We start from the raw sequence: 19,575 nt of genomic DNA, 5'->3' as shown, positions 1-19,575 counted from the left end.
ACCCTGTTTACACTTGGTTTTAAAATGCGTCTTGGTGGTCGTTTACACTTGTATTTAGCGCTGTCCACTTGTGATTCGATCGCCAAAGACGCATTTTAAAACCAAGTGTAAACAGGGTGAAAGATAGTTGAAAAAAATGGCAGAGCAAACGAGAAGAAACGGGGCAGCTGGGCTTCCTTGCATGTAAAATAATCACCTTAAAAGGAATAGTTCACCCAAAAATGAAAAATCAGTCATTATATCTACTCTCACCCCCATGCGAGTTGAAACACCTGTGAAGTTTGTTAGTCCATAAAACAAATCACGAAAGATTTCGTAGCAGCGTTCTTCAAAACAACTCAAGTCGTTAAGGACCGATCTTTAGAGTTCCGAAAAGAGCAGAAAAAGAACAGAAAATATCCATAAAATGACTCCACACAGCCAACAATCGCACAGTGAGTGGAAAAGACCGATATTGACGCCGTTATTTAGAGCAAATCTTCACTACAGAAAAACGTTGCGCAGTCGTGAATCTCCTCCACCTGTTTACGCCTTGGTTTACACTCACACAAACGGAAAAAATCGCAAGAGGTGAGAATAACTCTGTGAATAAAAAGTCTTCAGTGAGTTCCACACAATCCAAGCAGTATATTCTCATGTCTCTTGATTTCCTGTCAAGCAGACACTACCCTTCTCCCTTCTCTACCCGTCTCTTTCAAAACAACTGAAAAGCTCAATATTAAAAAAAAATTGAAATCATTCTCCCTCAGCTGTAGTGATTTATTTTGTGAACTTTTGCGACTACAGCTGTGCTCTTAAATAAAGGCAAAAATGTAAGAAATGCAAACAATAAAGGGCCACATTGAATGTTCAAGGAAGGGAAACTTCAGTGCACCATCCAAGAAAACAAATGCAGCTCAAGCAAAGGTAAAATCAATATATTCAGATTTATTTTACATGAACCACATACACATATACATTTCATTGAAAAAGAGCGAGAAAGCGAGGAAAGTTATACAAAGTTTCATTTGGTCCCACAGACGGAAGTTACATGATACACGTTCCATCTTTTAGGTATTTCATGGACTCCATTTGCTGCGTCATCGCCAGTACTTCTTGAAATCCTGTGCTGAGTCCAGACATGTGCTGGAAATAGGCCTCCTTTTCCACTTGGACTGAGAGATTATTCACCCCGGCATCTTTCAAAATGGCAGTCACCTATAAATGAGGGGAAACCGCACCGTTACAGACCAATCATATCTGTTTGTGCATTCACATAGTTTCAGTATTTCCTATTTTTTCTGCTCCAAAAATGAATCCCCAATGCATACAATACATTTCGGATAAGTTTCAAGTTTAACTTTATGTATCCATTTAGGAAATTTATCTGGTCCATAGAGCAAAAACATACATGAACTGTAACTATAAACAACAACAACATCAACAAGAAGCAAACGACAGCAGTTCTGAGAATACATTTTACAAGTCTAAAGTAGTTATAGTCTAAAATAAATAAATGGGTTGGTAGCAATAAAAATTATTTCCACAATGCAAAGCTTATGAGATTGTAAAACAAAATTCAGCACTGACTGTTGAATACATTAATGGCAGCAGGAATAAAGGACTGCTTGAACCTGGTTGTTTTAATTTTGCGCTGCAGCATTCTGCCTCTCTGACTCATTTTTAATTTCTGCCATAAGGGATGAGTATAGTCATTCAGAAAAGAATGGATCTTATTTAAAATAAATAAATAATAAATTATATTTATTAGTCACTGACTGCATGTCCCGGAAAAAATAAATAACTGAATAAGTAAGTTGCCAAACTAACAGCCATGCTATCAATAACACTGTTTTGGTGTATTTTAGAGTAACAACTTGTACCACGTACTTTGATGTCAAAATACAGAGTTGCTGTGCGAAATGCGTACAGGTTGGCAGGTCTACATCGGCATAACATGGTGAATGGTAAATGTTGAATGTATAGCATCCTGTGCAGCATGCAGGGACGCTCTGATATGACACTGGTATCAGATATCAGGTCAATGGTGAAACAGGGTGTTGGTGTAAGAGAATTTCTTCAATTGTGAAATCAAACACAGAGAGCCACATGTGACACGTCACATTTAAGTATTTTAGCTCTCTAATAAAGAAAAATGAATTATATATGAATCATTCTTCTCTAACAACCCCAAAATAATGGTCTTGATCTATACTGTTCAGTAAAACTAATAGATCAGAATCATGAAAAAATTAATTTGTAACCTGCAGTGAAACTCTGGTATGAATCCCTAGTAGTACTCTGGCTTCTCTTATTTCTACCCACCTGCTGTACGATCCTCTGCTCCACGACATCTGACATTATCTGGAGGTGAATTGTTCCTGCAATCACACTGGCTGAATGTCTCCAGAAGTGAGGGTCTCGGTACGACAGCACTCCTTCAATCTTTTCAATCTGAAAGAACAGTCAGGAAAATCAACATTATGAGTACAATGCAAAACAAATATCCTAACGAGTCATTTCATGCATTATTGAGTCCTAAAATCATATTTTTCTAAAAAACAAGCAAGAAAATCTGCTAACTGGGGGGACATAATATCAACTGCTGCCAATCCAGATGACAATGTTTCAAGAATTTTCTGGAATCATGTGACATAATCTTGATGTTAGTGGTGTGATCTACCTTTTTTCAAGATACTGCCATGTGTTTCAAGAAAAATTTATGTTCAAGAAAATGATCTCACCCCTCTGATTTCACTTGTTTAAAGAAAAGAAAGAATTTTAGACTGAACACAAGAGTACATAAATTATATGTTCACCACACTAAAAAGTAATTGGCTTGACTGACTTCTTTTTCTTTTAATATTATTTGAGAGAAGGTTAAAAGAAAAAGAATTACAGTTGGATTACTGTTTTATTGTGCAGTAAAATTAAATGAAACTGCCACCATTGTTCTCATCTCACAAAAAGTGAATTAGAAAGCAGACTTTCCAAAACATCTGCATAGTCCTTGAACATAAATACATTTGATGTGCAGTAATTTTGGCTCCGAATCATGCATGTGGCATCTCACCTTCTCCAGCGCGCTGTTTAGATCCTTTTCATGTTCTGGAGGAGCTCGTAGGAGAAGAACCTCACATGCGTCCTTCAGCAGAGGGATGACGCTGAGGAAGATGAGCGTGGCAATGAAGAGCGAGCAAATAGGGTCGGCAATCAACCAGCCAAACTGCCGGATGAGGATGGTGGAGATGATGACGCCAACGCTGCCCAAAGTGTCAGCCAGGACATGCAGGAAAACTCCTGGAATTTGGGACAAAGACAGACAGAAAAAAAACATGAGCTTTTCAAATCCAAATGCTTTTGTCTGTGCAGCGACCAAAACATCAAGAAGAAAATCACTACTTTTTTTTGTGTTTTTGAAAAATTATATGTACAGGTAATAAGGAAGGAGTAACAGAACATAATAACTGAATAAGACACCGAAATACAGGAAATAAATAAAATAGATGATAATAAAATACATTGAATAGCCTATACAAAGAATAACACTAGACTGTAACAATAGTTATAATAACAAATAATAAGATACATTACTAAATGAGTAGAGTATGTCAAGTCAGAGTATAGATCATATTGACATAGGTAAACGGTACAGTGTTTCTATTTGAGAAAAACAATATCAAATTGTACTTGTTCTATACTTCTCCCATTTTTCCCATCTTCCTCAAAAAACATGGACTTGATTTCTGATTCTCATGGTTATTTTTTTCCATTGCGTGAATTTAATTTACCAGATCTTTCCATTTACAATTAATTAGGTCATCAACTTTAGGCCAATTCCTTGTTATTTGTAGTATGGACACTCTTATTACCAAAAACAAATACAGGTCCCTCTTTTTGATCTCATCTGGTGTTTTCCCTAAAAGAAAGAAAGAAAACGACTACTCACCTCTCATGTTGGCGTTCATGCCTCCGCCCCCTGAGCTGTGGGAGTGCCCGTGTCCGCCGTGCCCGCCGTGCCCATGCCCCCCGTGTGAATGCCCGTGCCCTCCGTGGCTGTGCTCGCCGTGGCTGTGCCCGTGGTGCGAGTGGCCGTGGTCATGTGACGAACAGCTTTTGCCTCCGTGTGCGTGGGCGTGGGCGTGGCTGAAAGCACAGATACCCACCAGGTTGACCAGCAAGCCTCCGACTGACACCGGCTGCAGGAGACAAAAATGGACGCCGAGTTAAGACAGTTGATGTCTAGTGAGATGACATGAGTCAATTAAACCCCGAAGCGAAATATAGTAAGTAGGGGTGGGACGATATGTTTATCTCACGATACGATTTGATACACGATACGGGATTCACGATTTGATACAACAACAATACAACGTAATAAATAAAAGTTCAATGCCAACAAAGTATGACTGTGCAGAATTTTGTTTATTTCTGTGCCACAAATCTGTCTAGCAATGGCATTGGCTTGCTAGAATATAAACTACAATTTAAAAATGTCATTATAAAGTGTAAATAATATCATTTAGATGGAGAATATGTGAAATTGTGATGAGCAAGCCGTCTCATTTGTGATTACTACAGCAGAATAAAATGGAGCTAATATCACAATCCATTTTTCTGCCTCACGATACGTATTGTCACATTCTTGTACTGCAATATATTGAATTTCGATATACCCTCCCATCCCTAATAGTAAGTGTTGTAAAATATTACTTAACTAGCAAGCATTCACAAGATGGGGAAAATGTACTTTCTATCATGTATTCACAAGCCTTTACATGATGCTGCAGAAGCAGTTTACTTACAGTCAGCATGTCTGTGTTTATGTTTGGAGGATCCACCAATCGTGTGACGGACTCCATGAAGACAAAGAAAGCTATGACCATCAGGAACAGGCCATTGATGAATCCAGAAAGAATTTCAACACGACCATACCTGCAAAACAAAAAGGACAATGAATGAGTAAATCTTTAACATCCACCTGACTTGAATTTCTTTCTCACCCTAAAATATTCCAGTATCTCCCACCAAAGCCCTTTCACATCTTCTTGATGGACTTTACCCGTAGGAGAAGATCCTGGTAGCTTTCCAGCGGGTCATGAGCGCGGCGAAAAGGCCCAGGACTAAAGCAGAGCAGTCGAACAGCATGTGAAAGCCGTCAGAGATCAGGCCCAGGCTGTTGGTCCACACGCCGTAGAACAGCTCCACAAACGTAAAAGCCTGAGACGTGGAGCAAAACATGTCATTGATCATTTTTTTCGATACTGTACAGGCTAGAGAGGAAAGAGAGACAATCACTAGTCGAGATCCAGACTCAAACTCACAAGTAAGCAAGGTAACCCTCACTTCTACAGAGAAAACACTTAATTTACATACTGAAAAGCCATACTGTAGAAAAAAAGGCTAAAAAAAGGTAGGATCGCAAAAGCTCCTAGTTTATCTACTTTTAAGTTTCATGCCTCCAATAGTTGGAATAAACTACAGACTTATGAGGATTGTGAACCCTCACAATACAGTTTATGGCAGTAACAGACTGTATAAACCTCTAATAATCATTCTTTCAGTCATTTCTGTTCTTTTTTTTTATCATAATATTCACATGGCTCTGATTTTTTCCCCCACAAATCTCCTTCCATATGATAAAGGCAAAACAAATGTTTGATGATGTAGTAGAAACTATTAAGCTTTATGAGCTTCCAACAAAACCACCAGGGATGCGTCCATAACGGTTAGGGTTAAAAAACGAAACATACTAGTTGACCCACTAAGATATCCATGACCTTTCACCTGACAGTCAGTGATGCATCTGGGCTCTCCTGCCTGAGGTCGTGCTTACCAGGTTGAGACAGAGGAAGTAGAAGATCTGCCTGGAGTCGTACTCCTCCAGGATCTGTTTGAGCGAATCTTTGATGAAACGTGGGAGGGACTGGGATGTGTGCTGCAGGGCGTCTCCCATGAAGTTGTACAGAGGCGTCCCTTCAGGTGAGTAGCCCACCAAGGTGCCCTTCTGACCTTTCCTGGATGGAGAGGAGAGAATACTGGAAGCTGCAGAAGGAGACGGAGGAAAGAAAGGAGAATTTATTGGTCTGAAATGTTTAGAATGAGTCTCATCTTATAGTGTTACATTGGGTAAGAAAAATTCAATCTGTCATTCAACAGTTAAAAGGAAAAATCCACCCTAAAACCACCATGTACTTCGAATTTCTGGGTGCATTTTGTTGTTTGGTTGTGTATTTTTCTTATTCCTGCGGATTAGTGGCCAAACAAAGACGAAGTGACATCACGTCTAAATATTTCCATTGCAGCTACAAGGCAGTTCAATAGGAGAAAAACGTTCAATGATCTAAAACATCAACGGCAATCATAACATTTTGGTGTCAGTCCCTCAGAATCAAAGAGCAATGTTCTTTCTAGACTATTTTGCATCGACGTTCAACAATCACACAGGGAGAAATCCATCGTAGAAGAGGCAGAGAGACCAATTTCTCCACCAACAGTAGCCTCAATAGACCAGAATGCAAAGCAGCCATGTTTTGAGTAAGGGGCACAACTCATTTTTTCTTAACTGGGAACATTCACTCTTGCTCTTATTATAACCATGGTTATCGCTCTCCCCACTGACACGTAAAACCCAGCTGAATACAACAAGTCTGCGCATGTTCTCTGGGGGTTGTCAAGAGGCATCCTGGGTAATGTAGGAAATCACTAACTGAAGCAGCAGTAGATGAGGCAGGTTGAGATAAAGTGGGTACAACGAAAAGGAAAATTACAACATTTCATCACAAAATAATTCCTTAAACCCACTGAGCATCACAGATTGATGATATTTAACAGTGTGCGAGTATCGGAGGGTGGATTTTTCCTTTAAGATGAAGATTACGATCTGGATTCGGTTCCATCATCAGAAGAGTCACGCCACTGACTCCCACTGCTGTCACTTACACATGATGAAGAAGACGGCGCTGACTAGCACTCCTCCAGAGAGCACGTGCTCGGTGCTGTCCTGCTGGGGCGGTTTGCTCATAGAGCGCAGCTGGTCGGTCAGCGGGTGTGTCCAGAAGTTGGCCAGCAGCAGGGCGCTCAGGAAGAGAGAGATGGCGCCGTAGCGGGCGCACCTCGGCGTCTCCATCTTCGCACTGCAGATGGACTCAACGTAAAACTCTAGGATCATCACCGAGAAGACAATCATCCCAAAAGGCAGGATGAGGGACGACCATGAGTCCACCTTGCTCTGGGGTAGACAGAGTGAAAACCCAGTCAGTAAAGAGATTAAATAAATCATTTGAATGACAAAGCCCATTTTTTTGCTGAAAAATTATGACCCATAGCCATATTTGTGAAAAAGGTTTATCCCCTGCTCACAGATTCCCGTCGAAACCATATCATTTATGAGAGCATGTTAAGTTAGATATATCACCTCTTGTATCTGTGGCTGTCTCCACTTTCAAAAGACTGAAAAATGTTAAGAAGTGATCATTTGTAATGCTAGCTATACCTCGCAGCTACCCAAATTGGCTTATTGTAGCTACCTATAAGTAATGCTAGCCAGTTCCCAACAAGTTCCCACATCTACTGTATATATTTCTCTTTTTGTCATGAACGCTCTGTCCACTTACTTCTGTGGTAGCTGAGAGCACGATGACCCAGGGCAGCAGCACCATCACAGAAACCAGGTTGTCGAGGGCGTAGAGGCGCTTGGCTCCTCCGATTTCCACTGATAATTTCCTAGAAGCGGTGTGGAAACCCACCTTCAGGCACAGGGAGACGACTAGCAACACAACCCCACCCTGATGGGGAGACAGAGGAAAAAAATAAGGCAGTGGAAACAGTAACAGGTAAGAGCAGAGAAAGGAGGAAAAGGGAGATGTAACATTTGCGTCGTTCAGACCTCGACTCATTGAATAAGACCACAAAAATCCAGCTGGAGAGCAAATTAAGCAGAAAATAAAATAAATACTTAAATGTGTCAGTTGCTTACCTTGTGATCTGCAACCCCTAAAAATGCGATGGCAGTGTAAAGGAAATGAGTGAGGGCGCTGTCATGATGTCCCTCAGCTAGTTAAATGAACAGTCAAGGCAAACACAATATAGAGGAAGAATATGATAACAAACAGACTCTGCCATTAAACAATGCCAACAGCTCTGACTGTTGCCCTTCATAAGAGGCAAAGGATACGGTGCTCTGCCATCTTTGCCATGAGATCATCGTTGTCAAAGAGGAGGAGACAGATCACAGCGATGATGAAGAAGGCAGCACCTCTGGTCTGCAAGATTCAAACACACACACACACACACTTTACCTGACATGACAACATTAATGGATATTAAACTAAGCATAGCAATTTCTACCACAGTGGCAAAAATCAACTTCACATTTATTTCAACTGAGGCAGTATTCACATTCAAAGAACATTCCTAAGTTTCCAGCAGGGTCAGAAATTAACCACCCACCAAGCGGCAAATGCTGGTAAAATCAGTCTTTGACGGAAAAATCAATGAGGGTCACCTGCCACACTGGACAGTAACTTTCTGAGATGATATATTTGACTGGCTCAGTTATTTACAGTATTTGGTCTTTGCCTGTTCTCAAACTTTGTCCCTGCTGACCACCGTACACTCTCTCTGACCATGAACCAATCAAATTGCTTCAAAATGAAGTCTGGTATTTTGAATTCTGTTGAATTTCATGATTAATTACAAACTTGTATAAGTGAATGAGTTTTAAATGAACACACACAGCACCTGATTCTATACATGAAATAGTATTAAATCATGTAGGGTGACAGATTTCTCTGAATGGAGTATTCTTGGCAGATAAATATTTTTAGTTCACCAGCCCTTGCCATGTGAGAGACAAAAAGTTAATTTCAAAGAAGTGCAAGGTGTGTGAATGTGCGGCCTCTTACCTTGGAGGGCCCGCCTCCTGAGCTGGTGAACAGCACACTGAGGAGAGCGATGACGACCACATCGCTGTGCTCAAACAGCAACAACGTCCTGTGAAAGACACGAGCTAGGCTTTAATCACATCGTCAAGACAACAGCGCGTGATGCATGTGCACACACACAGACATAAACACACACATATATGCTTACAATCTATTGTGGTATTTAATTGCTACGTGAATAAACACACTCCAACAAACATTCAAGGTGATGACGTTGAGACATTTTACCTTAAAGGTCCACAGAGAGTGAGACCGAAGAAACCCAAGAGGGATATGACGCAGCTGATCACAGAATGCTTTAGTAACTTTATCCACTAAAGTGAAAAAAGGGACACAGAACAAAAAAAGATTAATTATAAGGCAGGTTGACCCGATGACATAATGGTGCAAGGACACAGCATATTTCATTAAAACATTTAATGAAAAACATCTTCATTTTCGGCATTTATCCAACACTTCTATCCAGAGCAACTTCTAATGAATGCAACAGTAGATTAACCTTAAAAATTCTAGATCAATATTGCATTCAGACAACACAAAGGCATGGAAAGGTCAATGCCTCAGCAGCACTCAGGCAACAGATTTAATAAATATTCGTGTGTCCCTAAAATGATCATGAATGATAGAAAAGTGCTCGCTAAAGACATAAGAGCCAAGGATAAAAGGTGGGAAAGATTATTTTTCTCAGATAAGACAGCAGCATATTCAGGCACAAGTGGAAGAGGAAGAAATTCAACAAACCTGTCTTTTTGAGATTACTTTCCCAGAAGAGAAAGGCTTTTGAAAGAAAAGCAAAATAACAGCACTCCTGCCAAAGAACGAGGATCACTGTCAGCATGTTGTCATTATAGATACATGAATTCATATACATAATACTATTTCATATAGTAGCTACATAATACATTACACCTATTTCACCGGTGCTGAATATATCTGTCTTTTTTAATAATGATAATAACAATAACAACAAAAACAATAATGTAGCACTTTTCTTAAAGTTACAAAGTGCTGTATAATAAAAGGAATGAAACAAACATCAACAAATAATAAGCTTATATATACTTACCCTAATTTTAGTATGAAGATGAACTGGACAATGTGAACAACTTTGAGAATATCATACGATTCAAAGATCCCAAGAGCCTTGAGGACCTTGGAGACGAGCAGTAAAACTAAATACTTGGTTAAGCTGGAAAGGAGAAAGACAAAAACATATCTTAGTATTGGAGCAGATATGAGAAGGGAGGGTGTATTTCATGGTAATGAAGTATTAACTCATGTGCATGACATGGTACTGTGTGCTAAAAGATGTTTGTGCTTGAGTTGCATACAAAGGGTGCAAAAAGACATAAATCGTGCACAAATATTTTAAAATATAGAGCCAGAGCACTGCCGTTGCATCAACCCACATTCTGAGATGTGGTGTTGGAGAGTTTTTTAAGTGTTTGCTGAGATTAATCCTTCCAACTAACTGACTATTAACTCTGTGATATTAGCTCTAGTCAGGCTCATTCTCTGTAAAGTCCTCTGGGACCTGCATGTAATAAAGGCCTATATAAATACACTGAACAAAAATATAAATGCAACATGGAAAGTTTTGGTCTCATGTCTCATTAGCTAAAATAAAATATCCCATCCACGAAAAGCTTATTTCTCTCAAATCTTGTGCACAAATGTGTTTACATCCCTGTTAGTGAGCATTTCTCATTTGCCAAGAATTTCTTTCAATGGAATGATTTTGTTAAATGAACTGTAACTAAGTAAAATCTTTGAAAATGTTGCGTTTATATTTCTGTTCAGTGTAAATTGACTTGACTTTTATGAAGTAAGCTTTTACAGTTTACTGATAATGTATATCATAATGTATATATCATATTCAATTTCAGAATGTAGAATGCTGTTTGACCATAAAAGTTCCTAGAATTGATTCTACATCAAATCTTAATGTTGGCTGTTGTTGATCCGATCCCACTACAACTGACAAATGTCAAAGTAACCCTGTCTGGATTAGGTTAGTCAACGTTACAGCCGACAGACGGTATCTTACCTGGAATTGGGCACCTCCACCATGCCCAGTTTCCCACTAGAAAGTACGTTGCTGCTGTATTTCTCATCCATTTTCCCAGGACGCAGGACTGAAAGCTCCAAAACTCGTCAACTTTAAGTCCAGTCACAGTACAATCTGATGTCCTGAGTATCCTCAACCATACCTGATGAAATCAGATGGGAACCAATTTACCAGCGCAGAGTCTGAAAAGGTCCCATTTTCCTCTTGTTCCGATAACAAAAAGTAAAATAACTTAGGGAAACAATAATTACCTTAAAAAAAACACTCTATACAAGCATAAAGTAACAGTTAGTTAGGAGCCTTAGTAGCTTCTTAGCTAGCTAGCCACCTGGCATGCCAAAGAAATTTAACCAAAGTTTCTAGCCGCAGCACGCGCTCTGTGAACGTCGCAGGTCAAACTCATACATGTTGTCACTTAGTTAAAGCAAGAAAAAAAATTACATGATGGGTTTTATCGGCCTCTTTTAGGAGAATTCTACATGATATTACAGTCCCGAAATGAAAGAACAACATCCCAGCTGGCGACTGGGCCACACTTCCGGACACGGTAAACAGTCCACGTCACGAGCGTGTGTTCGTGAACGTTCCTCCTGCGCAGTTCACGAGCTGCGCAAACCTTCTCCCTCTTTCTCCTCCTCCTTTTTTGACTTATTACAGAAACACGTCAATACAACTTATTCACAAGAACTTAAGTCCAAGGGAATTCGATGACAAGAAAGGAAAATAAAAAAGCAATAACAAAGAAAAGACAAACAACAATAGAAAGAGAAAGAAGTATAACAGTCAAAATTATTTTCAAGTAATTATAGCATGCCTGAGGATTTATCTATGATGTGTATTATTTTTTCTGACAGCCTATAAGGGAAGTTTTTTATTTCTTTTTTGTATTTTTTTTTTTTTACAATATATAGGGAGTTAAAAGAAATAATACTAACAAAATAACAAATTAACCAAGTATTGGGTTTGGGACCCATCCTCATCACCCTGGACTTATGCATGTTGAAAAAAATAGGCATACAATTTTATACCATGTTAAATGATGCAACAACAATTTGCTCCTAACAGAAAAATAATTATTACTAGGAAAGTTTTTTGGACAAATGAAGAAGCCACTTATGTTGCTGGTATAACAGCTTTATTGGAACATCAATTCAATAAGACAGAGCTAGTATGTTTGGTTACGTTACTCCTAATATTCTGGATAAAACATGAGACTTCAGCGACAGCTAGTGGCCAGCTGGCTTCTGCAGTGAAGTGAGAACAGATCACAGCAGCCTTCAGTGAGGTCCGCACAGGGCGAGCAGGACCTTCTCATAGTGTCCCTTAGTGTCCGCCTGTGAAACAGAGGCAACAGGCGCAAACAGTTAAAATACTGTCATGGAAATTTCACTGCAAGAGTAGCAAGGGTAGAAGGAACTAATTACATTTACTCCTGTTACTGTAATTGAGTAGCTTTTTATTTGTGCTTTTGTAAGTATTTTTTAAAATCAGTAATTTCACTTTTTCTTAAGTACATTTTTACTTAAGTACTGTACTTCATTACATTTTAAATCAGATCCATTACAGAGCACAGATTTTGTGGCTCTCCATAAGCAGCAGAAACTGAACCATCATAAATTGACAAATTGTGGAGCCGTTCACAGTGAACGGTCGGTCAGTCAGCAAAGAAGAGAATCTGAGTAATCTGGCTTTACTTTGTTTGTGCACTTTATTTTGTAATTTCCAATTAAAAGAATGTAATTTGAACTCTGTCCTCTCTCCTTTTAGAATCACATGGGTAAGATCACAGCTAACAACGTTCTCTTTTCTAAAAAGTAACTCAGTAACTTTTACTCTGAGTACATTTTAAATGAGCTACTATTTACTTTGATTTTACGCTAGTACTTCTACTTACAGTATACCTGAGAAAAATATCAGCAAAGTAACAATACTTCTACTTGAGTAGGACACTCTAGTACATTTTCCACCACTGAACATTAGAAACTGTTGTATTACAAAACAAGTCTGTAGGTGACAGGCAGCAGATATAGGCAGCCATCCTGGAAAATCAGAATTCCCCACACACATCAAAGCTTTTGTATAGCTTTACCATTATGTCCTCCTGCAGAGTGGTTTTGTACATGGCCCTGTACTCGTCCATGACCTTCTTCAGGTCAACCTCAGACCGGCTCACCAACACCCGGATCAGCGTCTCTTCACATGTGCCGTAGCCCTGCGAAGAGCCAATACACCCACGGCAAATAAATAGGCAGCAAGTATGAATACATGCAAAACTCTTCACTCTACAGATATCATACAATGTCTGTATGATGCATGTGGGATGATCATTACAAACACGTTTCACAGCCAAGCTTTGTTCAAACCCACAGAACTTTATATTAAATTCTAGTCAAGATCCCGAGGTTTCCAAAGACACCAAATTATGTCAGGCTGAATTCCAGGGAAATGTGTATAAAATGACGCACAATCATCTAGAGTTTTTCCATTTAATGTAATGGTGCAACCATAAAAAATGGCGCCTTGGGTTTGAATAAAAATGCAATCAATATAAGCAGCTAGAGCTTCAATGAAGTGTTAGAACGAGCAGATACAGAATATTGTGTGACATTGTCGTATAGTATGGAAAAAAATGTCTAACTTTGAAGCTACTTAAGGGGAAATTTAAGGGGGAACTCAGGGTTGTGGGTTAAGACGATGTGGTTAAGGTCAGGGTAAGGCTTGGGTCATGGAAAAACTCATGCTGAAAATGAAAACTTCACTCACAGCAGAGAATTTCTTTGCACAAGTCGGGAATTGAACCCAGAACATTGGAGTTGAAGGCAAGTATCTAAATCCATTTCAGTGTCAAACTGCTGCCTGTTTCAGCCTTCAGTTTCACTCGATTCATAGAATATCATGCAACATTAGGGTGCGCTACTTTTGTAACTATATGTACAAATTTTATACGAGAACAGCTTGATTAAATACATAATAAATGTTTTATTTATCTGGCTTGCTCCCACTCACTTTCCTTCTTTCTGTCTCTTTCCCTGTCTCTTATTTGTTCCATTACCCTCCCAACCCACTAACACACACACACACACACACACACACACACTGACACATATATCGAGAGATAGAGAGAGAGAGAGAGAGAGAGAGAGAGAGAGAGAGAGACATGCAATACAGTGGTTGACTTTACCTTCATAGCCAGGTGGAGTTTCTCAGCAAAGAAAGCAGGTTTGCTCCAGGCACACTTCACTACACACCAAAGAAACATATTAATCACAATAACTGAAAACATCATGAAGCAAGAGCTCAGTAGAAGGATCTGTATCGTCTGTTGTCCATACTATTTATTTTGGACTTTGCGCACTGTGTGTGAGGTCCTGCTGCCTTTGTGCCACCTGTTACAGTACATACTACACAGAAAATTATTTGTGTAGTGTTAAAATTCAACACTATGCCGGTGTTTCTATTTGTCAGATTTAAGTGAGTATGTAATATGGCATGTATAGTGGTTGTTATAATACAGTTTTTATACCTGTATTTTTTACAGTTATTTTATTTCGTTTTATTGTATTTTATTTGCTTCTATCTTATGTCTTACCTTGTCTCCTATGTGTTTTAAGTGTTTTACATCTTGTGGTTCATTTTAACCATTCTTTGTCCCTCTCTGTCTGTTTTAAGTGAGCTTGCCAAATCAAATCCCAATCAACCATGTTGAGATGGCAATAAAGTGTTGAACTAGAAGTCCAATGCTGCCCATCAGAGTTAATTTAACATTTTTAGATAGTTCTGAACAGCCGCCCCAAAGCCATATCAGCTCTATGAATGAACAAACACTCCAATCAACACTTGTCAACTCCAAATAATTGTCAATGAAAAATCAACACTTGAAGAATTTGCTGTGTATGTTCTGCAAAACTCAGTAAGTTGTCAACTGTCATGTCTCTGCTCCAGTGTTACCAAGACGATTCCTTTACGTTTATTGTTTGTTGTGATTAAAGTGATGCTGAATCTGATAATGTCAGGAAAAGTAATGGTGATATCGTCCTCACCAATGTCAATGAGGCAGTCTTCAATGTCTCCTTTCAGCTCCATGTCCAGGGCTTTAGGTAAGTTAACATCACTGATGCTGGAGTATTTCTGGAATGCTACAAGGTAAACACAAACACAAAAGGTATTTAGGGCAAATATGTTATTACCGTTGTCAGACAGAAACCATGCATCTAAAAAAAACAAAACAAAGGTTTTTCAGGAATTAAGAGAAGTATTTTCTCACTGACACACCGACCATTTCTGGAATTATATAAAGGGGTTTAACAGGTTTCAAAGACTCCATTGGCATGAAACTCAGTCAATAAAATAAATGTCCTTGTAAACCATGTAAACATTCAGTTCATCTAAAAAAAACACCAAAATTGCAGTTACAAGGAGTTTACACAACAGCAGCGCTGCATAGACAACACAGAGACAGGGCATGAAACAGACACTGGGCCTGATTTACAGAGGTTTCTTACATGCAAATTTTGTATTTATGATGAAGTCCAACCAAATTTGTGATTCCTGAAAAAGTCATTTTGAATAATCCAATTTCATGTCATATAAGGACATAACTTAAAGTAAGAAACGATCTTGTGACTGGAACATCACTAGTTGGAAAAATAAAAATAAAGAAAGTCTGCTTAGCAAACCTCCACTAGATAAATAAAGATATAAAAAAAAATCAAAAGCTTATTTCTTATTTCTTACCTCACCCAGGATACAAATGTTAAACATATCATTTTCAATTGTTTTTTTGTCATATTCTTTGAAATGATCATACAGTATGATGGACTCATGATGAGGATAGAGTCAATGAACTTTATTTAAACATTAGGCCGACTTTATTATCTCAGTACTGTCGCTGGGTGTGTTCCTACCTGTTACCTGTCTGAGTGTGGTTACACCTGTTTGTCTGGGTGTGTCCGTTCACTTTAAATGGAGGTTTTGTGTGTTAAAATGTTCATGTGATTTAATGCGGATTAATGTGGTGTTAATACAGTGATTCAGACTTAACAGGTCTGCTTAGTGCAGCTGATACATTCAAACATGTTTAAAGCAGGCTCACTTTTAGAGAGCTGTCGGCCGTTCCTGGTTGTAAGGATGTCGATGAAGACGGAGATGTCGATTCCTTTGGTGTTCTCGCCCGCCTCAAACAGAGCCTGCAGGGCAATGCAACAACACTCCATTACAAGTTAATACTTTGCTCTTTGTTACTGCGTTTTTATGAAAGTATCACAATAATATGTTGAGAGTAAAGAGGGGAAATGTGTTACCGCTGCATCCCGTTTGGCTAGATCCAGGTCCACTTCGTTGTCCTCGTCCTTGTTGGCTTTCAGCATGGCCAGAAGGGCCGAAGTGAAGTCGCCACTGGTGTCGTCCTTGATGACCTCCTCCAGCTCCTCCTGGTACTCTGAGGGAGGAAGAAAGATGATTTTAAGATTGTATTTTTGTTATATCCATCGTTTTGACTCTTGCAATCCTTACTATTGGTTAGTTGTAATGTTTCAATCTAGGAATTCAATGTTATTCTGTTGTTGCACTCATCGTAGACACTCAAGAGTGTCAGCTAAATGCCTAAAACGTAATGTAAAATGTGGAGATGTACTTTTGGAAGGCCCAGTCCAACATGTAGACCAGGAAATATGAAAGAACTGCACTTATTTAGTGTCCACAGGCCGTACCTTCTTGAAAGACCCTCTGGATTTCACGAATCTGCTGGTTTGATCTTGATGCAAGAATCTCCACCAGGATGTCCTCATGCGTGCCTAGACCCTGTTGGACAGACCAGTACTAGTAGTAACAGAATCTAAAATAATAATGATAAAGGATAAAGTTTATTTGTATAGCTGTCTTTAAAACAGAATTGCAAAGTGCTACACAGACATTTAAAATATTATACATTGAAACCAATAAGGACAATGCCAGACACAGAATTTAGGTTAAACATAAATACCTTGAAATGCATAAAAACAATTCTAAAATTAGATATCCACCATTTAAAAAAAAGTAGCACCTACTGTCACAAAATGTTTGATTTAAAAATTTGGCCCTCACACTCACATACTGGATCCTCTGAATGTGAGGGATGTTAAATGATGAATTTCAGATAACGGCTTTTTTTTCCTCCCAAAACTGTATATATAGTATTTCAAAAATGAACTCCCCCATAGCATAAACACCACTGATATTTACCTTTGTGGCTTTTCTGAGTTGGTGAGCATCAAACTGAGCGGGAGTCATGATGAGAGCCAGAGCGACGTCCTCCAGGTCCGAGCGCAGCGCCGACTTCAGGGCGTCAGCCAGCGCCTGAAACACACAGCAAACACTGAGGAGACATTCTGCAGCCATCATGACGCCATGAGGCATCCTGAGGCACTGTTCACAATATTATAACCATGATGCACTTCATTTCAAAACAGAGTCACTAAGAGGTTTGCAGACAATAAAGCAATATGTCAAATCCAATATGGCAAATACTTAAAAATCCTAGGTACCAATTAAAAACAGGGTTGCAGAAGACTAAAACAAGGTAATATGCAAGTAAAAGAGGTAAACAAATTGTATAACCAACCCTGTCTGTAAAAATGTTAATGGAACCTGAGAAAACTGGGATTGCAATAGCAGCTTTAATTAAAAAAAAACATGTTGAAATGTCATTTTACATTTATTCCTGACCCTGAAATGAAGTGCAGCATTAGAGCTGAATCACTTGTTGCTGCTGTAACAACATTTGGCCTCATTTGTGTTGCAAATTTGTGAAAGTGCTCAAAGCATTTTACATAGTGAGATCAGAGAGGAGGGTTGCTAGACACTTTACACTTCAATATGCCACTTTTCTCAGACCTTCATTTCTGAACTGGATTTAACCGTTTTGGTTTATGTTCAATGTGATGCATGCCGATTGTAGCGGAGTGTTGTAACAGTCAGTTAGGCCATATCCCTCTGAATACAAAAATATCACAATATGTGAAATGGCATTGCCTTTACAACTACATAAAATGTGTTTCTGTCCAACTGCACCACCTAATAACTCACCTCCCCAGTCGACGCCTCATAAACTGTTTTGATCTGCTGCCTCTGCTCATTGCTTCTCTTCGCCAGAACTGAAATGATCACATCCTCATCTACTCCTGTGAGGGGGAAATATGTTGTATATTGATGCATTAGATGTTGTATTAGACACTACTAGTCACTAGATCACAATATGTTGTATTTATAAGGCTTCCCCAACCTTGTGGAGTTTCTTGATTTCTTGATTAAAATTTTGTAAATTAAAATAATGAAAAATCAGACCAACTACTGCCAAGGTCACAAGAGTGGAAGAATTAAAAGTTTTTGCAGTCTGTCATACAATAAACATCAACAATGTGATGGGAATTTTTCAACTTCAATATGACGGTACATGAAAAAAAAGGTTGGGACATCCCTTCCTTGTGTGCATGAGGTCTTTTAGATAATGTGTGGGTTTAGACCACAGCAAAGTTCTTCATACCTTTGGTTTCAATGGCTTGCTCAAGAACCGAAGCATCACTGCTGGCACTGAAGTGTGGATACGGAGAGACTGTCCCATAAAACTTAGGTTTTGGTTTACCCTTCACCTGCAGCAACAGTCAGAAATAACAGTCCTTTACAAACTGTTTTCGCAAATCCAGAAGAATCCAATCCCACAGGTAGTTTTCTGTTTTAATGATTATTTTGAATGCATTCCTGTCTTTCATCAGGGGGTTTACAGGGCAAAGTGACAGGGAATATGGGGAAGATGATGATGTGACAAACTCACTCAAGTCAACACATAAACAATCGTACAAAATTTCAATTCATGCAAGAAAAATCGAGTTACAAGGGTTTTAGCCAACAACAGGGGCGTACTCCCTGCTGTTTAACTGGCCAGGTGAGCTGATACTCACTGTGATGGTGTCCTCATCTGGGTCCCTGTTATGGATAACGTTTTTGAAGAATTTCTTGAAGAATGCCATCTTTGCTTTGCTAGAAATGTAAAAGGCACAGCTGAACAAAAGACACAAGCTGAAGTTTAAAGAGATTACCATCTATCAGCATGACAGGAGTGGAGTTGGAGGTATTTCAAGTCATACTCACATTCAGAAACATCAAACTCTTACAAAGTGACAGTAGCAAACATGATATATTCACTAAAGAATTTAAAGCTCTATAACTATTTTCCTTCATATCCAAACATCAGAAAATCTCACCTGCTTCTCTATAGAGAGTCTTCAACCACAGTCTGTAAATTTTCAGCAGTGTTTAGCAGACTTTGCAGTGACTCCACCCATTCTCTGCCCAGATGGTTTTTCGGGGCGGTTTATTTTCACATTGTTCAGCGGGTGTCGTTCAGAAAGTTGGCCAATCCTGTCCCATCCTTTCATGACCAACATTCCTTCAAGGTGACAATCCTGTGCCTCCGACTGGTTGGGCGACTATTGTACGTTTAGACTTGTGTTGCAAAGTTTTACTTGATTTATACTCAAAACACAAATCATGTGGTGTACGTACATTAGTTGATATTGAACCGTTCACATGGCAAGATGATTTTGAATC

At 39.0% G+C, this 19,575-nt stretch overlaps 2 protein-coding genes across 3 annotated transcripts in view; both read right to left on the bottom strand.

Moving 5' to 3' along the window:
- Positions 1–907: 907 nt before the first annotated feature.
- Positions 908–11,517, bottom strand: slc30a5 (solute carrier family 30 member 5). The gene is made up of 16 exons (XM_071918761.2): positions 10,972–11,517; positions 9,991–10,113; positions 9,666–9,732; positions 9,153–9,238; positions 8,886–8,973; positions 8,156–8,243; positions 7,958–8,034; positions 7,596–7,766; positions 6,922–7,210; positions 5,816–6,024; positions 5,042–5,199; positions 4,785–4,914; positions 3,929–4,178; positions 3,053–3,279; positions 2,305–2,433; positions 908–1,197 (listed from the first exon to the last, which is right to left on the bottom strand). The coding sequence occupies exons 1-16, from the start codon at positions 11,040–11,042 to the stop codon at positions 1,027–1,029; spliced, it is 2,334 nt and encodes a 777-aa protein (XP_071774862.2). The 5' UTR covers positions 11,043–11,517; the 3' UTR covers positions 908–1,026.
- A 738-nt stretch (positions 11,518–12,255) lies between these two features.
- Positions 12,256–19,575, bottom strand: part of LOC139926893 (annexin A1-like) — a 161,874-nt gene continuing 154,554 nt past the window's right edge. The window contains exons 1-12 of one of the 2 annotated variants that reach the window (XM_078286319.1): positions 19,230–19,250; positions 18,927–19,005; positions 18,512–18,617; positions 18,055–18,149; positions 17,212–17,325; positions 16,701–16,791; positions 16,293–16,429; positions 16,085–16,178; positions 15,033–15,128; positions 14,174–14,232; positions 13,082–13,204; positions 12,256–12,326 (exon numbers count right to left, since the gene is read on the bottom strand). In XM_078286319.1, coding sequence (XP_078142445.1) covers positions 12,270–12,326; positions 13,082–13,204; positions 14,174–14,232; positions 15,033–15,128; positions 16,085–16,178; positions 16,293–16,429; positions 16,701–16,791; positions 17,212–17,325; positions 18,055–18,149; positions 18,512–18,617; positions 18,927–18,995 — 1,041 coding nt within the window. In that variant the 5' untranslated portion in view covers positions 18,996–19,005; positions 19,230–19,250 and the 3' untranslated portion in view covers positions 12,256–12,269. Of the gene's footprint in view, positions 12,327–13,081; positions 13,205–14,173; positions 14,233–15,032; positions 15,129–16,084; positions 16,179–16,292; positions 16,430–16,700; positions 16,792–17,211; positions 17,326–18,054; positions 18,150–18,511; positions 18,618–18,926; positions 19,008–19,229; positions 19,251–19,575 lie in introns of those variants that run through there. The other variant, XM_071918754.2, reaches the window with a different exon arrangement.

Source organism: Centroberyx gerrardi, chromosome 2 (assembly GCF_048128805.1).
Source record: "Centroberyx gerrardi isolate f3 chromosome 2, fCenGer3.hap1.cur.20231027, whole genome shotgun sequence".
Lineage (NCBI taxonomy): Eukaryota > Metazoa > Chordata > Actinopteri > Beryciformes > Berycidae > Centroberyx > Centroberyx gerrardi.
Note: the sequence above shows the minus strand (reverse complement) of the source record. Positions and strands in the feature narration are given on the sequence as shown.

Excerpts from the sequence above, each read along its gene's own strand:
- slc30a5 (XM_071918761.2), bottom strand. The coding sequence starts at position 11,042 with ATGGATGAGAAATACAGCAGCAACGTACTTTCTAGTGGGAAACTGGGC. Across the intron at positions 8,974-9,152 it reads ACTCTCTGTGGACCTTTAAG|GACGTTGTTGCTGTTTGAGC; the intron begins GTAAAATGTCTC and ends TGTCTTTCACAG. Across the intron at positions 7,211-7,595 it reads TGCTCTCAGCTACCACAGAA|AGCAAGGTGGACTCATGGTC; the intron begins GTAAGTGGACAG and ends TGTCTACCCCAG.